General features: G+C 41.3%; 1 protein-coding gene across 12 annotated transcripts in view; it reads left to right on the top strand.

Moving 5' to 3' along the window:
• LOC109916863 (myelin basic protein) overlaps positions 1–17,416 on the top strand; it is a 156,812-nt gene that overhangs the window by 56,518 nt on the left and 82,878 nt on the right. For all 12 annotated transcript variants that reach the window (XM_048596027.1, XM_048596022.1, XM_048596018.1 and 9 more), the window contains one exon: positions 11,995–12,058. In XM_048596027.1, coding sequence (XP_048451984.1) covers positions 11,995–12,058 — 64 coding nt within the window. The remainder of the gene's footprint in view (positions 1–11,994; positions 12,059–17,416) is intronic.

Here is a 17,416-nt window from a genome sequence, read left to right as displayed (position 1 = left end):
TCTCTCTCTGTCTCTCTCTCTGTCTCTCTCTCTGTCTCTCTCTCTGTGTCTGTCTATTGTGTCGCTCTCTGTGTATGTGTCTCTCTTTCTGTATCTCTCTCTCTCTCTCTCTGCCTCTGTGTGTGTGTGTGTGTGTGTGTCTGCATGTTTGTCTTTTTCTCTCTGTCTCCCTGTGCTGTCTTTCTCTCTCTCTCTCTGTCTCTCTCTCCCCCCCCTCTCTGTGTGTCTCTTTGTCTGTGTGTGTGTGTCTCTTGTCTCTCTCCCCCTTTCTGTCTCTGTCTGTCTCTCTCTCTCTCTCTCTCTCTGTCTGTCTCTTTGTCTGTGTGTGTGTGTCTCTTGTCTCTCTCGCTCTGTCTGTCTCTCTCGCTCTGTCTCTCTTTCTTTGTGTGTCTCTCTGTGTCTCTCTCTCTGTGTCTGTGTCTGTGTCTGTGTGTGTCTCTCTCTCCTTCTCTCTGAGCTATCGTTTTAGATATTATAATGAGTCAGATTGTTTTTCATTTTTAGGCCAATCACTCTGTGTTTCCTGTGAAGTGAAAACACCTTGAGGAAAAAAATCATTGAAAGAGATGGTGAAACAAAAGTACTCCATCAAGTCCTGAGGACTGGTGTTATTGAATGGTTTTTCCAGTGGGCATTTTTCATTCCACCCATAACACCACTTTCTAAAAAAAATTACGTGTATGAGTAGGGGGCTTTTAAAATGGGGTTACAGTTTTCACCAGTAATTATATGTTGACAGTCCATGGTGGTTACCCTGTGGTTAGAGTCTATTTGTTATAAGCTGATCTTAGCAAACAGGTAAACTGGGGACTCTCGGCAAATTTTGATAATATTTTTAAGCTTTTGTGATGACTCCGTATGTAGAGAAGCTCCTGTTTAGAGTGTAGAATACAAGAAACCAGAAGTGCCTTGTGTTGTGCCTCACTGAGGTAATTCGGCTAGAAATGAAGCTCCACTACTCTGCCATGTGTCCTCTCTCACATCAGGCCCCATTTACCCCATTCCCTTTGTGCTTTTTTGGCTCTAGCTCAACCGGTGCCTCAATTTTTATAATATTCATCCTTGTTTTCAATCCTTCTATGGCCACGTCCTTCTGAAACCCTCCCAGATCTCAGCGCTCCTGCAAGTCTGGTCTTTTGTACACCCCAGGTTAACTCACTATTCCATTTGTGTTTGTGTCTACAGGAGCAAGATCTCAAAGCTCTGGAATTCCTTGTCTAAACCTTTCCACCTGTCTTCTGTTTCCTTTCTCTTGGAAAATACTCCTCTTAAATCTCCCTTGTTCACCCTGTCTTAATATCTCTCTCTGTGTCGGTCAGATTTTGTCCATAAAGTGCTTTGAACAGTTTTAGTCCCCTTAAAGATGCTGCTTTCCAATTTACATTTGCCATGTGAATGCTTGAAATCTGAAGTAAAAATGCCAGCACTCTCTTTACACAGGGATGCTGAATAACCTGCTGAGCTTCTTCCCAGCATTTTCCTTTTATAATGCTATAAAAATGCAAGTTAGTTTTTATTTCACTTAAACATGCAGTCCCTAACTCAGTCTTTTCACTCCTACTGTCATGTGCATGGTCAAAGGAAGAGTGCTGTCGTTTTTTTTAAAAACAAAAGTGTTTTTCTTCTTCTTCTCCTTGAAGAATAACAGGTGGTTTTTGAGGACCACAATGGCTTGCAGGCATGTTAGTCAGATTTCACCCGAGGTTACACCCATTGAGCCTCAAATGTTGCTGTTGCATTTTCCTGAAGTGTTTTTCAACACAGTTGTAGGTACAGCTTCCGCTCTGAAGAATTCAGAACAAAACATAGGAGCTCAGTGACTGCATTACCTGAGGAGAAAGATCTCCCGCATCTCTGCCAAAGAAGAGCAGGGCAATCACAGCAAAATATCGATCTCTCGACCTAGGGTATTATCCACTGACAACAAAAGCACAAAATGCTGGAGAAACCCAGCCGGCCTAGCAGCATTTATAGACATTTCCAGTCCAGTGACCCTTCGTCAGATTTATCATCCAGTGATCTGGTTGATATCACCTTATCGCTGTTTATGCGATCACTCTGCGCAATTTAGCTGCCTTGATTCCTATCACAGTGACTATATTTCAAAGCACATCGTTGGCTCTGAAGTGCTTTGAGACACCCTCAAGTCATGGAAGGTGCTATAGAAACGCAAAGCTTGCTTACTTTCAGTATGATCCTGGTGGAGCAGCCACATGGTTATCTTGCCGTTGCTTATTTTGCCCAGCGCTGGGGAGTGGGGTAGCTGGGAATTAATCTTTAATTGTCGGTTCAGAACAATCCTGGAGGATTGACAGTGCTTGGGAGAATGGGGTGAAGGAAATTGAAGGAACAAAATGAATTTGTCCAAGGGAACATGGACAGAATTTATGTTTTCACCAAAATTCAGATGCAGATAGGGGGGGGAAAGTGTGCAGTACTCAATCCAAGTTACAGAGAGCTGTCAGGAAGAATCCTTGGAGAATTGGTTATTATGTACCCCCCCCCCATATACGCACACACACAGACACACACACACACACAGCTTATTGCTTCAATATGTGCAAAGTAAATATTGAGTGATATTGTTTTTACTTCGTTCCAGTTCTACATTATCATCTTTCACTGGAAGCCACATGTCTCCATTAAGTGGGAAGACCCTCCAGCTTGCTATTTGTTCTGGGAATGAGATGAAATACTTTATCAGCAAAATGTGGGAAGACACGATGAAAACAATTTATGTTGTAACATCCAGGAAGGCTGTAGAACTAATTCCCGCGTAGAATTATTACTTGGTGTGTGATATAACGAGGTATTTAACAGCATGAAATAAATTCATGCACAAGTTTTGCAAGATTGACACAGATTGATTTAAACATGGTCTTTTTATTTTAAAAATATTGGCCAGATCCAGTTGAACCTTCAAAACAGAATTGTAAAATTGAGCTGCATGGCCAGAATGATTCACCGTGTTATATTAATGTGAAGTCTTTGATCATTTCTTTGTAATTTTGTTGCCTGACAGCTTGTACCTGACTATTGTATTCTTCAACCTTCAAAACGGAGGGAGTGGAATTGCTGCTTATTGTTGTTGTTTGAACAAGATGTGGGTATGACTGGCAATGCCAGCATTTGTTGCCTCTTCCTAATTGCCCTTGAACTGCGTGAAATAGCGTAGAAAGCCAGAGGGCAGTTAAAAGTCTACCACCTTGCTATGAGTCTGGAGTCACCTTTAGGCCAGGCAAAGTAAGAAAAGCAGATTGCCTTCGGAAAATGGCAGGGCGCATGGTGGCTCAGTGGTTAGCACTGCAGCCTCACTGTGCCAGGGACCCAGGTTCAACTCCAGCCTTGGATGACTTACACAGAGAGTGCTTCATATGTGGAATGAACTGAAAGTGGTGGATGCAGGTACAGTTATAATGTTTAAAAGATGGTTGGATAAGTTCATGAATAGGAAAGGTTTGGAAGGATATGGGGCAAGCGCAGGCAGATGGGACTAGTTTAGTTTGGGAACATGGTCAGTGTGGACTGGTTGGACCAAAGGGTCTGTTTCCATGCTGTTTGACTCTCTGACTGTGTAGAGTTTGTACATTCTCCCTGTCTCTGCGTCGGTTTCCCCCCACAGTCCAATAATGTTCTGGTTGGGTAAAGTAAATATGGGGCTGCAGGAATAGAGTTACTAAAATCGTAACTTTCCTGTGATTTTACTGTACACTTATTGCACTCTGCACTGTTGGGTGATCTCCAGTGTTCAACTTTCAATGTCACTCTCATTCCATCCATTTCATGAAAAGAATTAACAAGTTCTGGGTTTCTGGAAAATATCATAATGTCTCATTTTATTATCGACGCACATTAGACAAAAGCAAAATATTACAAATGTTGGGAGTCAACAAAACCAACTGCTGGAAAATCTCAAGAGGATAGGTAGCATCTGTGGAGAGATAAACAGGTAACATTTCAGGACAATGACCTTTTAAGAGGAACCTATTTAGTTTACACCATTGGATATTTAATATGTTTCATGAAACAAAGCTACTTTAAGCTGAAATAAACATCAATATTAGAAAAATACACCTCCAATCAAAAAAATTAAGAATAAACTTGCATCACAATTTCCTTCTTCCCCATTAATAATCCCCATATGATTTAATGTCACATTTTAAGCTATGTTGCTGAGGGACGTAGAGGTTTTACTTAGTGCCTTGAACAATGTAAATGTAAGTTGTTGTTCCTCTGATCCTGTCTAATATGAAATTGCCATATTTGTTCATCAGAAGCTTGGATTTTCATCCCATTTTTTATGTTGCTCATTGCTGGTCCATGTTTTACTTACTGTTGGCTCTTTGATAATAATCACAGCAACACAATAAGCAAAAGATGATATTTCAACTAAAGGAGGCACCATTCAGCTCACAGCATCTGGACCTGTGATCACTCTTCAGTTGGATCTAGCTATCTGAACTTCATTCTCCTTCCCTTTAATTTAAACAACCTTGAATAAAGAGCTAACAATGTTCAGTATCTTTTATTCAGTACAGTTTGAGCTGGGGTGAACTCATTAACATAAATGTTTAATCAGAACACAATGAGTGAGCTGTATTTATTTGAAAACAAGTCAACTGCTATTTACTTATTTGGTAACCAAGATAAGATCTTAAGACCAAAGAAATAATGAAGTAAGGTATGTTTGTTTAGCAAATAACAATGAAGGGTTGCTAAAACTGAGATCACAGCAATTAGCCTGATTAGAAGAAATGTTATATCAGGGTGGTGCTTTGAATAATGGGCAAACCGCCTTTGAAGTGGAATTATATAAAGTCTGAAGGTGGTGATGAACTGCCTTCTTGAACCACAGCAGTCCATCTGTAAAGGTAGACCCACAATGTTATTTGGGGAGTTCCAGTTTTGACCTACCAGAAATGTAGGAATGGCAATGTATGTTCATGCCTGGGTGGTGAAAGGCTTGAAAGGGAACTTGTGGGCGGTGGTGTTTCATTAACTTGTGCACTTGTCCTAGATGGAAATGATTGTCATTTTGGAAGGCACTGTCTGAGGAACCTTGGTGAATTTCAGTAGTGCAACTTGTGTGTTCTGGTGCACAAGTCTTCAGTACTAACTTTGCAGTACCCAGTGCCTCCAACCATTTTTTGATATCACATGGAGTAAATTGAATTGACTGAACACTGGCATCTGTGATATTGGGAACCTCTAAAGGAGGCTGAGATGGAGCATCCATTCACACTTCTGGCTGAAAAATGTTGCAAATGCTTCTTCTATATTGCACTAATTTTCTGGGTTCCCCCATTATTGAGGATTGAGATATTTGTAGGGCTGCCTCCTTCAGTTGATTATTTAACTCTCAACTAGTTGTGGTAGAGTTTAGATTGGATCCGTTGATTGTGGAATCACTGGGGTCTGTCTGTCACTTGCTGTTTATCAACATGCTGTTTTGTAGCTTCACCAGGTTGACATCTCATTTTTGGATATGCCTGCTGCTATCCTGGACTTTCATTGAACCAAGATTGACCTCTGGCTTGATGGTAGTGGTGGGATATGCTAGATCATGGGGTTGCAGATTGTATTGGAGTACAATTTGATTGCTGTTGATGGTCCACAGCACTTAATGGTTGACCATAGTATCGCTAGATCTGTTCGAAGTCTGTTGCATTTAGCATGGTGATGTTATCAACATGAAGGCAGGATTTCATCTCCACATTGACTGCATGTTGGTCTGTCTTTCCGATCATGGGCAGGTGCATCTGCAGCAGACAGATTGGTAAGGCTGAGGTCAAATCTGTTTATTCCCTCTTGTTGATTCCCATCACCATCTGCTGCTGAGCTAGTTTAACGGCAGTGTCCTACAGGAATCAACCAACTTGGTAGCAGTTTTTCTCCATCGAAGCCCCCACCCAGTGTACATTCTACAGCCTTGCCACCTTCAGAACAGATGTGAAGGCGTACTTATTCGTCAACTGAGGTGGGGGGAGGGGAATGGTGGCAGTACATGGTAACAGTAGATAGTTTCCTTGTCCACATTTGATCTGATGCCATCAAATTTTGTATGGTCCAGAGTCAATGTTGAGGACTCCTGGGCAGCTACCCTCCTGAATGTGTATGCCACTGTGCTGCCACCTCGATTTGGTCTGCCCTGCTGGTGGGACAGAACATATCCAGAGATGGTAATGGACCTGTCTGTGATGTGTGTGGTACGATTCCATGAGTATCTCTATGTCAGGTTATTGTTTGACTAGTCGATGCTAATAAGAAGAACTTTGCAATGTCAACAGTAGTGCGTTTGTTATTATTTGTTTTCACTGTTTTCGTCGATAGTGGTCCGTCCAGTTCAAATTTAATTTTTTAAGATTATCTAGCAGTTGATTCAACTTTTGTGGTTTGCATGGCTGTTTCAGAGACCAATTAATAGTCAACCTCATTGCTCTGGGTCTGGGGTCACGTAAGGGTAACACTCCTCCCTCTCTAAGGGAATATTAGTGGACCAGATGGGTTTTTATCAGCAAGCATCATTTCATACTCATCATTTGACTTGTAATTCCAGATAACGAATGAATTCAATTTCCCAGTTCCCTGTGGCATTAGCAGATTACTAGTCTGGTGACAATACCATGATGTCATCTACACCTCCAATTGTATGACTATGCAAACCCTTGTTTTTTTGTGGATTGGAGTGTTGGCAACCAGGTTTACTATAAAGGCAAAAGAGCTAGAGGCGGTTTGTGATAATATAGAATAAACTGACTGGAAAAGTGCTGGAAGCAGGTTCAATAGTAACTTTCTGAAGGGAATGTGTAAATTCTAGAAAAAGTGAGAATATGAAGTTATGTCAGGAAAGATCAAGGGGTTTGGGAATCATGCAGTAAAGTGGAATTGAGGTCAGTCCTCAACCATCTTATTAAATGATGGAGCAGTCTCGAGGGGTTGTAATGGCCTATTTCCTGTTCTTTCATAGAGGCATGATGTGCTGAATGACCTCCTATTCACTGCATACACTCTCATGCTGTATATATTGATGACTCCGCTTTGGGGAGGTGATAGCCTAGTGCTATTATCACTGGACTGTCAATCTGGAGACCCAGATAATGTCGTGGGGACCTGGGTTCAAATCCTGCCATGGCAGATGGAAATTGAATTCGATAAATATCTGGAATTAAGAGTCTAACAATGACTGCAAATTCATTGCCGATTGTCGGAAAAACCCATCTGGTTCACTAACATCCTTTAGGGAAGGAAACTGCCATCCTTACCTGATCTGGCCTACATGTGACTCCAGACCCACAGCAATGTGGTTGACTCTTAACTGCCTTCTGCCAGCGATGCCCTCATCCAATGAATAAAGTACCAAAAAAGACTCAACACCTGCAAGAATTGCCAAAGCAAGTGTACCCTTTGGAGGACTTTGAACATCAGTACAGGAACAAAGAGGAGCAAGTCTGCCGACCAAACAGACTGGGCAGAACATTTGCTCACTAGATAATTTGCTTCACCCATTCAAGACATGGACTATTACCAGCATCATGCTCAACCATTTTCACTTGAGCTGCCTTTGGAAGCTGTTGAAATTGTGTTGTCAGGAGAAAATATTGGACACTCGGGAGCTCACTGAGTTATCTTGCCAAGTACCCAAATCCTGTTTTGACAGTCTCAACTCAGTTGGGCTAGTCATGTAGTGAGAGTGCTTGACACTAGGTTACCAAATCAAATCTTCTTTACAGACTTTAGATTTAGATTTAGGTTTTATTATTACATGTACTCAAGTGAAAAGTGTGTAATGTTGCCATCTTAGATACAAAGGCACCTAGATACAAAAAACTTGGGTAAAAAGTAGTAAGAAAAACAGAGTTAAAGAATTAAGTATTACCCTCATAAAATAAGCAGATAAATAAAGAATAAAAAAGTAATAGTTAACATTAAAGTCCTTCGCTAATTTTAACTAGAAAAATAAAGGAATTAAGTTAAAAGTTCAGCAGTCTTTGAGTTCTCCACTTATCTCTCTCCCCGGGAGACCTTAGCTGCCTGTTCTCGATACTACTGCCGAAGATACTGGGGGACATCCCTAACTGTTCCAGTGTTGGGCTACAATGCCATCACCGCTGCTGTTCAAGCTGCCAGCTGCCATCTCCCCGATCTCCCCCTGGTGCCTCTGGAACATGCCTGGGCAGCACTTTGGGGCATCCTGAGGTCACAAAAGGAGCTACATAAATGCAGAGATAGTAAGAACTTCTGATGCTGGAGTCTGACATAACACAGTGTGGAGCTGGAGGAACACAGCAGGCTAGGCAGCATCAGAGGAGCTGGAAAGCTGATGTTTCGGGTTGACAGAAATGAAGAAGGGTCCCAACCCAAAACGTCAGCTTTCCTGCTCCTCTGATGCTGCCTGGCCTGCTGTGTTACATAAATACAGGGTCTGTCTTTAATGTGTCTATTGTGCCAGCTAGTAAGCTGGCAGTGTGGTGGAACGTGTGACAAACAATTTCACTAGCACACTGTTTGATTAGACTGAGTCCTTACGCACTACAGCAAACACAACGCTGAACCAAAACTACAGCAATGTTTCCTGATGAAAGTTGGGAAATTTCTCCAGGAAGCAAACAAATAAAAACAAGATGTGCTCACCTGCATTACGGAGAGTGAAAACGTGAAGGAGAGGAGATACTTGTCTTTCTAACTCAGTCAAAACTTTGTCGTCTTCAGAAACAAAAACAGAAGTTGCTGGAAAAGCTCAGCAGGTCTGGCAGCATCTGTGAAGAAAAAAATCAGAGTTAATGTTTCAGGTCCGGTGACCCTTCGTTGCCTTCATCATCCTGTACTATTTGGAGTAGAACCTTCCAGATTGAGATTGGATTTGGGTTGCGAGTGGGTATTGCTCCATGACTGCTATCAAACCCTCTAGATGATGAACATGGTCACCTTCACCTCAAATGATAAACAAAACCTGATTCTAGAAAAATCCATATTAAAGGCACAGGTGTGGATGACGACTGTCTTCAGTCAGTAATAGCTTAGGGTCAAAATGTCCGTTGCAGTCTCGTCCTTTTTAACTGTTGCATGCAGGCATCCTGAAAATGACATTGACAGTACTCAAAAGGCAATTTTACAAGAAAGCTTCAATCACATTTTGCAGTCACATGATTAAACTTTGAAAACTAAATGAGGGGTAAATTCGAGTAAGCTATAGGACAAACATGCCATCTGTGACCTCTGAATGTAATATCCTTCAAATTCAACTTTGGTCAGTAGTTTGTCTTTTGTTTGCCCGACAATGTGTTTTGGAGGAAATATTTTGGTTGCATGAGACATTCCCTGATAGATTAATGACAGTTTGCTAGTTTTGTGTTTTCTTTCTTGAGGAAATCGGAAAAGTTTAGCATCACAGTGCACAATTCTTTCTGAAGAGTCAGTGAATTGGACAACATGATGCTTTACACAAAGAAGTTATGTCATTGAAGAGAAAATTGGACAGTATAGTTCCTGGTTTTCACACTCTATGTAGCTCTCAGAAGTCCTCAATCACAAATGCCCCAGCTACCACATTGTGTGAACTGAACAAAGTGGTTCATTCACCCATGCGTGAAGCAGGTGTTCCTCACTTTTTACAGAAAATGTCTGTCTCTTTTATTCCCACATGCAATGCCTGTTAGCATCCCAACTAGTTTTGCAGCTAGTGAAACATTTTCTTAAATGTAGTCACTGCTTTAATGTAGGAAACACTGGAGTCAACTGGCATGTCAGAAACAACAAGGTGATAATGATTTGATATTCTGTCTTTTTTTTATCCGTGTTTGTTGGTGGAGAAATATCTGTTGGTGAGGCCATTAGGGTCCTCTTCACATCATGCCACAGAGGATACGTTGAGGGCTTTCTCTAGTGTCTCGCCTAAAAGATGGCACCTCGAATAGTACAGCACTCTATCAGTACTGTGGTGAAGTGTCATCTTGTGCTGTGTACTCCATTCTCTGGAGTCGTATGGATTCAAACCCGAGATTCCAGAGTTGAAGAGGCTGACCCATTGCGTTTTCTGGTTCTTTCTTTATATAGTTACTTATTCCTGCACCAGGTGGCAGCCTGTTCCCACTTTTCCCTTTCTCCATGGTTATTTGTCAATCTGTCAGTTCCCTCCAATGTCTGCTCAGTGCATCCACATAAACTCGATTATGTGTCAGGCAGCAAAGTTTGTGAAGATAATGCAGGTGTAATGAAATGGCCGGGGGCTGCTGAAATACACAATTTTGCAGTGGAATTGGATTTAAAGTAGTGTGTTTTTATTTTAAAGCCATGTAAAAGAAACCCAGAACAGCTTAGAATCATTTTTACCTCTTTAAAGGGTTTGTGAACAGACAGCCTTAGAGCGTTATAATATCTATTACATAATTTTGCGAATCTAGTAATGAGTCAGGATGACTGAATTGAGATGTCAAAAGTTGGAAGCAAATTTGATCTCCATTCAAAGTCTCTTGCTGCCTGTGAAATCTCACTTCATGCTTCAGAGGATAAAAACACCTTCTAAGACTTATGTTGAAAATTTGATTTGAAATCTTGTTAAGGTCATTTTTAAGGGTGTCTTCAACAGGCCGGAGACCCGTGCTGATTATCCCCAGGAAACGCCCACCTAACCAAAAACAAACGCTCGGACCGTGTAAAAACTATTAGGAGAACTTCCCATTGGAATCAAAAGCAGGGGATGAGGGGGCAGCTGGGCAGAAGACTTGCCCAGTGAAAGGTGGCAGCCATTACCACCACCAACTGCACTCCTATGGTTCTGGGATCACAGAGGGCCCTGGTAATGTGGGGCTATTCACAGGAGGAATGGTCTCGGAAGCGAAGGCAGTTGAATGCCTCCGAATGTTTAAACACTTGATCACGCACTGATTCACTTTTTTTTTATTGAGGGCATACCTTCGCTCCCTTTTCAAGATGGCCAGTGACCCTGCACAGTTTGAAGTGTTGTGTACGCTGCACGGTGACAGGTCCATTTGCAGCTGGGTTAATCCCAACCTCGGCAGTGTGTGGCCTTTCACTGGCCAATTGGCAGTGGTGGTCAACCTGTGACCGAGGCAAGGCGGAACGTGACCATTTGCCTAATGAAATGCCCACCTCAAAGTTCATCGCCGCTGCAAGCAGATGATTCCAGCCATTAAATCGATACGTGTAACAAAAAAATCATACCCATGTGAAGATTCTTCTGATTGTTGTTTTCTGCGGTTGGTTTTACACCTTGAGGACACTGAATATTTGTTTGTTTTTTAATGTTAGTGATAATGAGTATGTTTTCATTCATTAATTAGAGTTGCTAAAACAAGTCCTTGGGGAAATAATAATTAAGGTTCAAATTGAATCTGTGATTTAGATATGTTCAACATGAGTCCTTGTCTGCTCTCCGCAGTTGGATGTTAAAAGTCCCATGCCGCTATTTGAAGAGAGCAATGGAGGTCTCCTGGCCAACATTCACCCCTCAACCAGTATCACAAAAGCGGATTATCTGGACACTATCATGTTGCAGTGTTTGAAGATCTTGCTTGTGGGCAAATTGGCTTGTTTCCTACAATACAGCCAATTAAGTACTTTTTGAAATGTATGGAGCTTTGGGGCCTGATGGTGGGCTGGGATTTTATACATTGAGGAATTTGTTTGCTGTCGAGTCTAATTAAACAGACTCCCTATAAGTTACAGCAAACAGAGCTCCAAACCAAAACTACTGTGGTGTCTCCTGATGAAAGCAGGAAGATTTCCCCAAGGAATACAGGAAGTGGAGAATAGCAAAGTAGCATTTAAAGTGGTGTGAAATCCAAGGATGATTGAGAAGAGATTTCCCCGAATTGTATCTCATGTCTGAGAGTTGTGTAGCCACCTTGCTTTCTCCTTTTTCATTTTATTGTATGTTTAAAAGTAGAGTGAAATGTCCACACCTTTCAGTATGACTCTTCCACTAGAAAAATGGGATGGCGTTTGTTAAGTAACTGCTTGTTTTATTTATTTCAGGCTGTGTGTGAAACTGAGACGCGAAGCCTAACCATGGACTCACAAGAGGACAATGAAGTCTTTGGTATGTACAGAATTTAATCTGTAAGATTAATCTGTAAAATGAGCATGCGTTATGACAAATTTATTCATTGATCACAATATAGGAGTAATAGATTGTAGAGTTGATGTGACTGAACTTTAGGATTGATTCAGTTTGTTCAATCCATTCAAATCTTTAGGATCATCATGTTTCCTGTATACTGCTAGAGTGCCCAATTTCCAGGATTACCCTACAGTCCCCAGGACTTGAGAAATAAACCCTAAGATACTGCAATGAGTAATGTGAGATAACTGTTATAGTGGGCATTTTGAATCAGAACCCCTACAAGTGTGGAAACAGGTCATTCGGCCCAAAAAGTCCACACCAACAAATATTGGCGATGGTGTGGGGGTGGTGGGGATTGAAATGGTTCGGCTGGGCAGCGTGATTGGACTTGATGTGATTTGATTAAATCTTCACCAATGTGTCTAGTTGGAGGTGACAACATTACCTACAGTTATTGCTTCACTCCAGGAGTTTGTCCCCCATTTTCCTCCTTTTTGTTTCCTTCCCTTTTTTTTTAATCTTCCTCTTTTCATGCAAATTGACTTGTATCACAGTACAGTTCTACTGGGATCTACAAATGCTCTAAAAACAGCTGTTCCAAATACCCATTTTGCAGGTAGCAGGAATGTAAGAGCACAAGCATGCCCTCACTGTACTGTGTATCGATCTCTCCTTCATCCTCACTGAGTCAAAGTCTTGCAACTCCATCCCTAACATCTCTGTGGGATTGCCTTCACTATGTGTACTGCAGCAATTGGTGAAGGTGGTTTACCAGAACTTCTGAAAAGGCAATTGAGGATCGAGGAAAAAATGGCCAGCCTAGCCAGTGATAGACACAATCCCCATATGAATGCCATATCTCATAACCATTAGCACTGAGTGTTGCCAGGAGCAATATTCTTGGGGAGGTGAGGGGGTTTTTATATAGATTAAACCATTAAACTCCATTCAGATTTGCATCTGTACCTTTCAAAAGAATGGTTAATTATTATTTTCCCTCCATTCACTAACTCAGCAAAGCCAATGTGTGTGTCACTAAACTGCACCAACTGTAGTTGAGGAAATAGCTCCCTTGTATTTGTGCCACAAATTGTACCTTTTCTTCTTTTGATGTTTGTAGAGGAAGTAAGTAAGTAATTTAATGATGTCCTGTATCATGGGTTGCTGATCACTTGATGTCAGAGTTGCACTGGTAAAATGTACTTTCTCCGTGCAGTTTATATCCCGACAATGTTGATAGTGGTGACAGAACCTCCAGCTTTCTTTCCATTACACGCAAACTACAGTGGAGTGTGTTGGAAGGATTTACAAACTACCAAGGTCATAATATACTCCCAGGCGCTGCACTCACTTAATCTACTTAATCCCTTTGTAGACTCTTCATGCCCCCTCAGAGCTCTATCCATTCTATATTGGTGTCATCAGCAAATTTTAATACCTATACATTTGGTACCTTCATTCAAGCCATTGGTGTAGATTGTAAATAGTTGGTGCCACACTGATCCCTTTGGGACTCTCAATCATTACATCTTGCCAACCCAAAAGTAACACATTCATGCTAATAACACAGTGTGGAGCTGGAGGAACACATCAGGCCAGGCAGCATCAGAGGAGCAGGAAAGCTGACGTTTTGGGTCGGGACCCTTCTTCAGAAAGTCCCGACTCGAAACGTAAGCTTTCCTGCTCCTCTGATACTGTCTGGCCTGCTGTGTTCCTTCAGCTCCACACTGTGTTATCTCTGACTCCAGCATCGGCAATTACTATCTCTGACGTTTATGCTGATACTCTGTTTCCTATTAGCCCAACAATTCTTTATTCATGCCAAATGCCATGAGCTCTAACTTTTGTGTGGAAACATTTGAGGTGAGACAACGACGGGAAGAGGTTTTAGGGATGGATTTCGAGAGCTAATAGCCTAAGCAAGTAACTTGAGTGCACGGCTGCCCATGGTGGAGCAGGTTAATCTGAGGTGCTGGAAGGCTGCAATTAGAGGATTGCAGGTATCTCAGGGATGCGGAACTGAGGAAGTCAGAGATACGGAATTGCGTTGCAAACTTGGTCTTGACGACTCTCCAATAAGATGTTAAATTTATGTCCCACCTGCCCTCACACCTATACATTTTTGTAGGGGATGTAAGAAGAAAATCCCACAACACACTTTCTAAGAAGAATAAGAGCAGTTATCCCGGGTTTCCTGGGCATAGATAATCCCTCAACCAGCAGATTATATGGTAGTCACTATATGGCCATGTAGCTCCACTGCCAGCAATGTTTCCCACATGACAACATTGATCACCTTTCAGGAGTGCAGGGATGTAAAACACTTTCGTACTTCCTAAGGCATAAAGGTGCTTTATAAATGCATCTGTCTCTCTCTGTCTCTGTGTCTCTCTCTCTCTCTCTCTCTCTCTCTCTCTCTCTCTCTCACACATGCGCTCTCTCTCTCTAGTGAAGATCTGACTGATTATCATTCTGCAAAGTTTATCTACTTCCTGGTTGATGTAAATTTCAGGGAATCACTGTCTGTAGTTTGTCAGAATCCAGTGGGAACAAACAGTAGACACCATATCATATTCACATTTATCTCCAAGTCACATGCCACCTAATTTGGAATGATTTTCCTATCCCTTCACTGTCACTGGGTCACAATCCAGAACTCCCATCCAAAATAGCACTGAGAGTGTCCCTACGTCACAGGTACTGCAGTAATTCACCACCACTTTCTCGAGAGCAATTAGAGGTGAGAACAAGTACTAGCTCTGTCATCAATGCTGACATTCCATTGCGAAAATAGAAAGTGGGTGTGATGAGTGATTGTTTTTCTTTATTGCATAAAATTACCTGGAATGTACAGCACAGAAGATAATGTTCAGTTTAATTACAGACCTGTTCAATTCTGTCCCAGTCTGCTTCCCCTTTCACCTTTTGTTTTCTGTGCTTGATTTCTCATTTTCTTGACTGTTTATACATTCATTTTAATGTAACTAGCTACTTTTGTATTATAACTATCACCTGAATGAAGTAATAACTACCTTTTCCTTTTTTAAGTGGATTGTCATTCAACTTATTTTTGTTAGCATGCTAAAATTCTCTCTCCCTTTATTTTGTCAAAAGAAAATGTCAACTTAAAATTTATGCTTAGTTTTTGGTTCTTGATTTCTGAAGAAAATGTTGTCTCACCTTTTGCTTTGTGACTTCGAGCCTATGTGTATTTTCACAGTTTTAATCTAGACTGTTGAAATTGCTTTTCTGAGGAAATGTCCCAGTGTCTGACCCTGAATTATGTGCCGTCTCTTCCTTTTCCGTTCTCTCCAGTTATGTCGTTTCCTCTGTGTGCGACAAGAGGAGAAACAAGTTTCACATCCACATAGCACCTTTCACAACTTTAGGGTGTCTGAATTGTTTTATAGCCAATGTAGTGCTTTTTGAAGTGCAGTCAGTGAGATAATGTAGGCAATATGACAGCCAAATTGTGCACAGAAAGATCCTACAAACAGCATTGTGATAATAACTGGATAACCTGTTTGTTTTTTGAAAGGTTAGTTTGAGGAGTAATATTGGCCATGGAAACTGTTATGCCCTCCTTAAAAAGTAGATGAGACTTGGGAGGTGGCTCAACTAAAACTGAAGCATTCCCTCAGTTCTGCACTACACTAGCGTGTCAAATTCAATTTGTATTCTTGAGTTCTACAGTAGGTCTAGAATACTTAACCTTCTGAATCAGACTTTTGATTTGATTTATTGTCACATGTACTGAAGTACAGTGAAAAAATTTTTTTCACGAGCAGTACAGGCAGATCATACCATACAAAGATCATAGGGTGATTGAACAGAGCGAGGAATACAAAGTTACAGCTGCAGAGAAGGTGCACAAAAAGCAAGATCATCATTAGATTTGAAATTTGAGAGGCCCATTCCAGACCTGCAAGTAGATTTAAGAGAGCATTGTTAATAATTTTAACAGACTTAGAATTGAGGTTTAAAAGTGCAGAACAATTGTAAGAAATGTGAGAATAAGATCCGCTGTAGAGAGCTCGCAAAGAGTTACCCTGTGTCAACGCCACCTTGAATCCCACCAACTAAGTAATGTAAAGACAGAAATATAAACTGGAATTGCTGGAAGTTCTCTGATCTGGTAACATCTGTGGAGAGAGGAATAAAGTTAACATTTCAGATCAAGGGCCTTACTTCAAATATTAAGGAAAATAGAAATAAATGTAAAAGAGTTTGAGCAAGTGGAAAGTGGCAGGGTATAGAAGGACCAAATGTGAAGATGTGATGGATGGCAGGGTATGGTAAATGACACAAGATCTCGTGGCACAAAGGTGAAGGGAGTGGTAATGACTGTCATAAACAAATAAAACACTTGCTCAGAGTGGAACTAAATGCAGAATTAAGAACAGTTGTGCCTCCAAGTAAGAGCAAGAAAAATGAGATTAAGGCTAACACACGCCAAATAAAAAGGAACAAGGAGGAGCAAAGTTTAGTGTCTGAAATTGTTGACTCCCGTGTTGTGTCCACAAGGCTGAGAAGATACAACTCCCTGGGTTTGCAGTGGGTTTCATCATTGTCTTCCTCCTGCAGTGTTCCAGTGATGACCATAGGAAAGTAAGGTGGAGAATTAAAGTGGCAGGTCCTGGAAGCTCAGAGTCCCATTTGCAGGCTGAATAAAAGCGTTCCACAATGTGCAAGTGGCAGGTCACAATCTTTGCCTGGTCTCTGCAACATAGAGGCGATTGTATTCATTGCTTACAGTGCAGTAAACTAGATTGGACGAGATACATTTAAATCATTGCCACACCTGAAAGTGATGTTTGGAATCTTAGATCAAGCAAAGAGAGGTGTCCCATCCCCAGTGTGGCATGGAAAGATGCTCTGAGAAGGGGCTAGGTGTTAAGGGTCATTGAGAGCCCTCAAGAAAAAGCAAGCTTCCAAGTTCAGCAGGTATTAGGAAAGACAAATAAATGTTGGCCTGTATTTCAAAGGGAAAGGAGTATAAAATTAGGGGGTCATGCCAAAATGCATACAAGACAGTAGCCAAAACACCTTGAATACTATAAACAGTTTTGGTTCTCTTATCTAAAGAAAGATATACTGGCCTTTTGGAGCAATCCAGAGAGGATTCACTACCTTGATTCTGAGTTTGAAAGAATTGTTTTATGAGGAGAGATTGAGCAGTTTGGACCTGCACTCATTGGAGTTTAGGAGAATGAGAGGTAACCTTATTGAAGGACATTAGATTCTTAAAGGGCTTGACAGCAAATACGTTTCCTTTGTGGGAGAACAAAAGGACTAGAGGGTATAATGAAAGTTAAGGAATCGCCTATTTAAGAC

This window comes from Rhincodon typus, chromosome 4 (genome assembly GCF_021869965.1).
Source record: "Rhincodon typus isolate 14 chromosome 4, sRhiTyp1.1, whole genome shotgun sequence".
Classification (NCBI taxonomy): domain Eukaryota; kingdom Metazoa; phylum Chordata; class Chondrichthyes; order Orectolobiformes; family Rhincodontidae; genus Rhincodon; species Rhincodon typus.
This window is presented reverse-complemented; position numbering and strand designations above follow the sequence as displayed.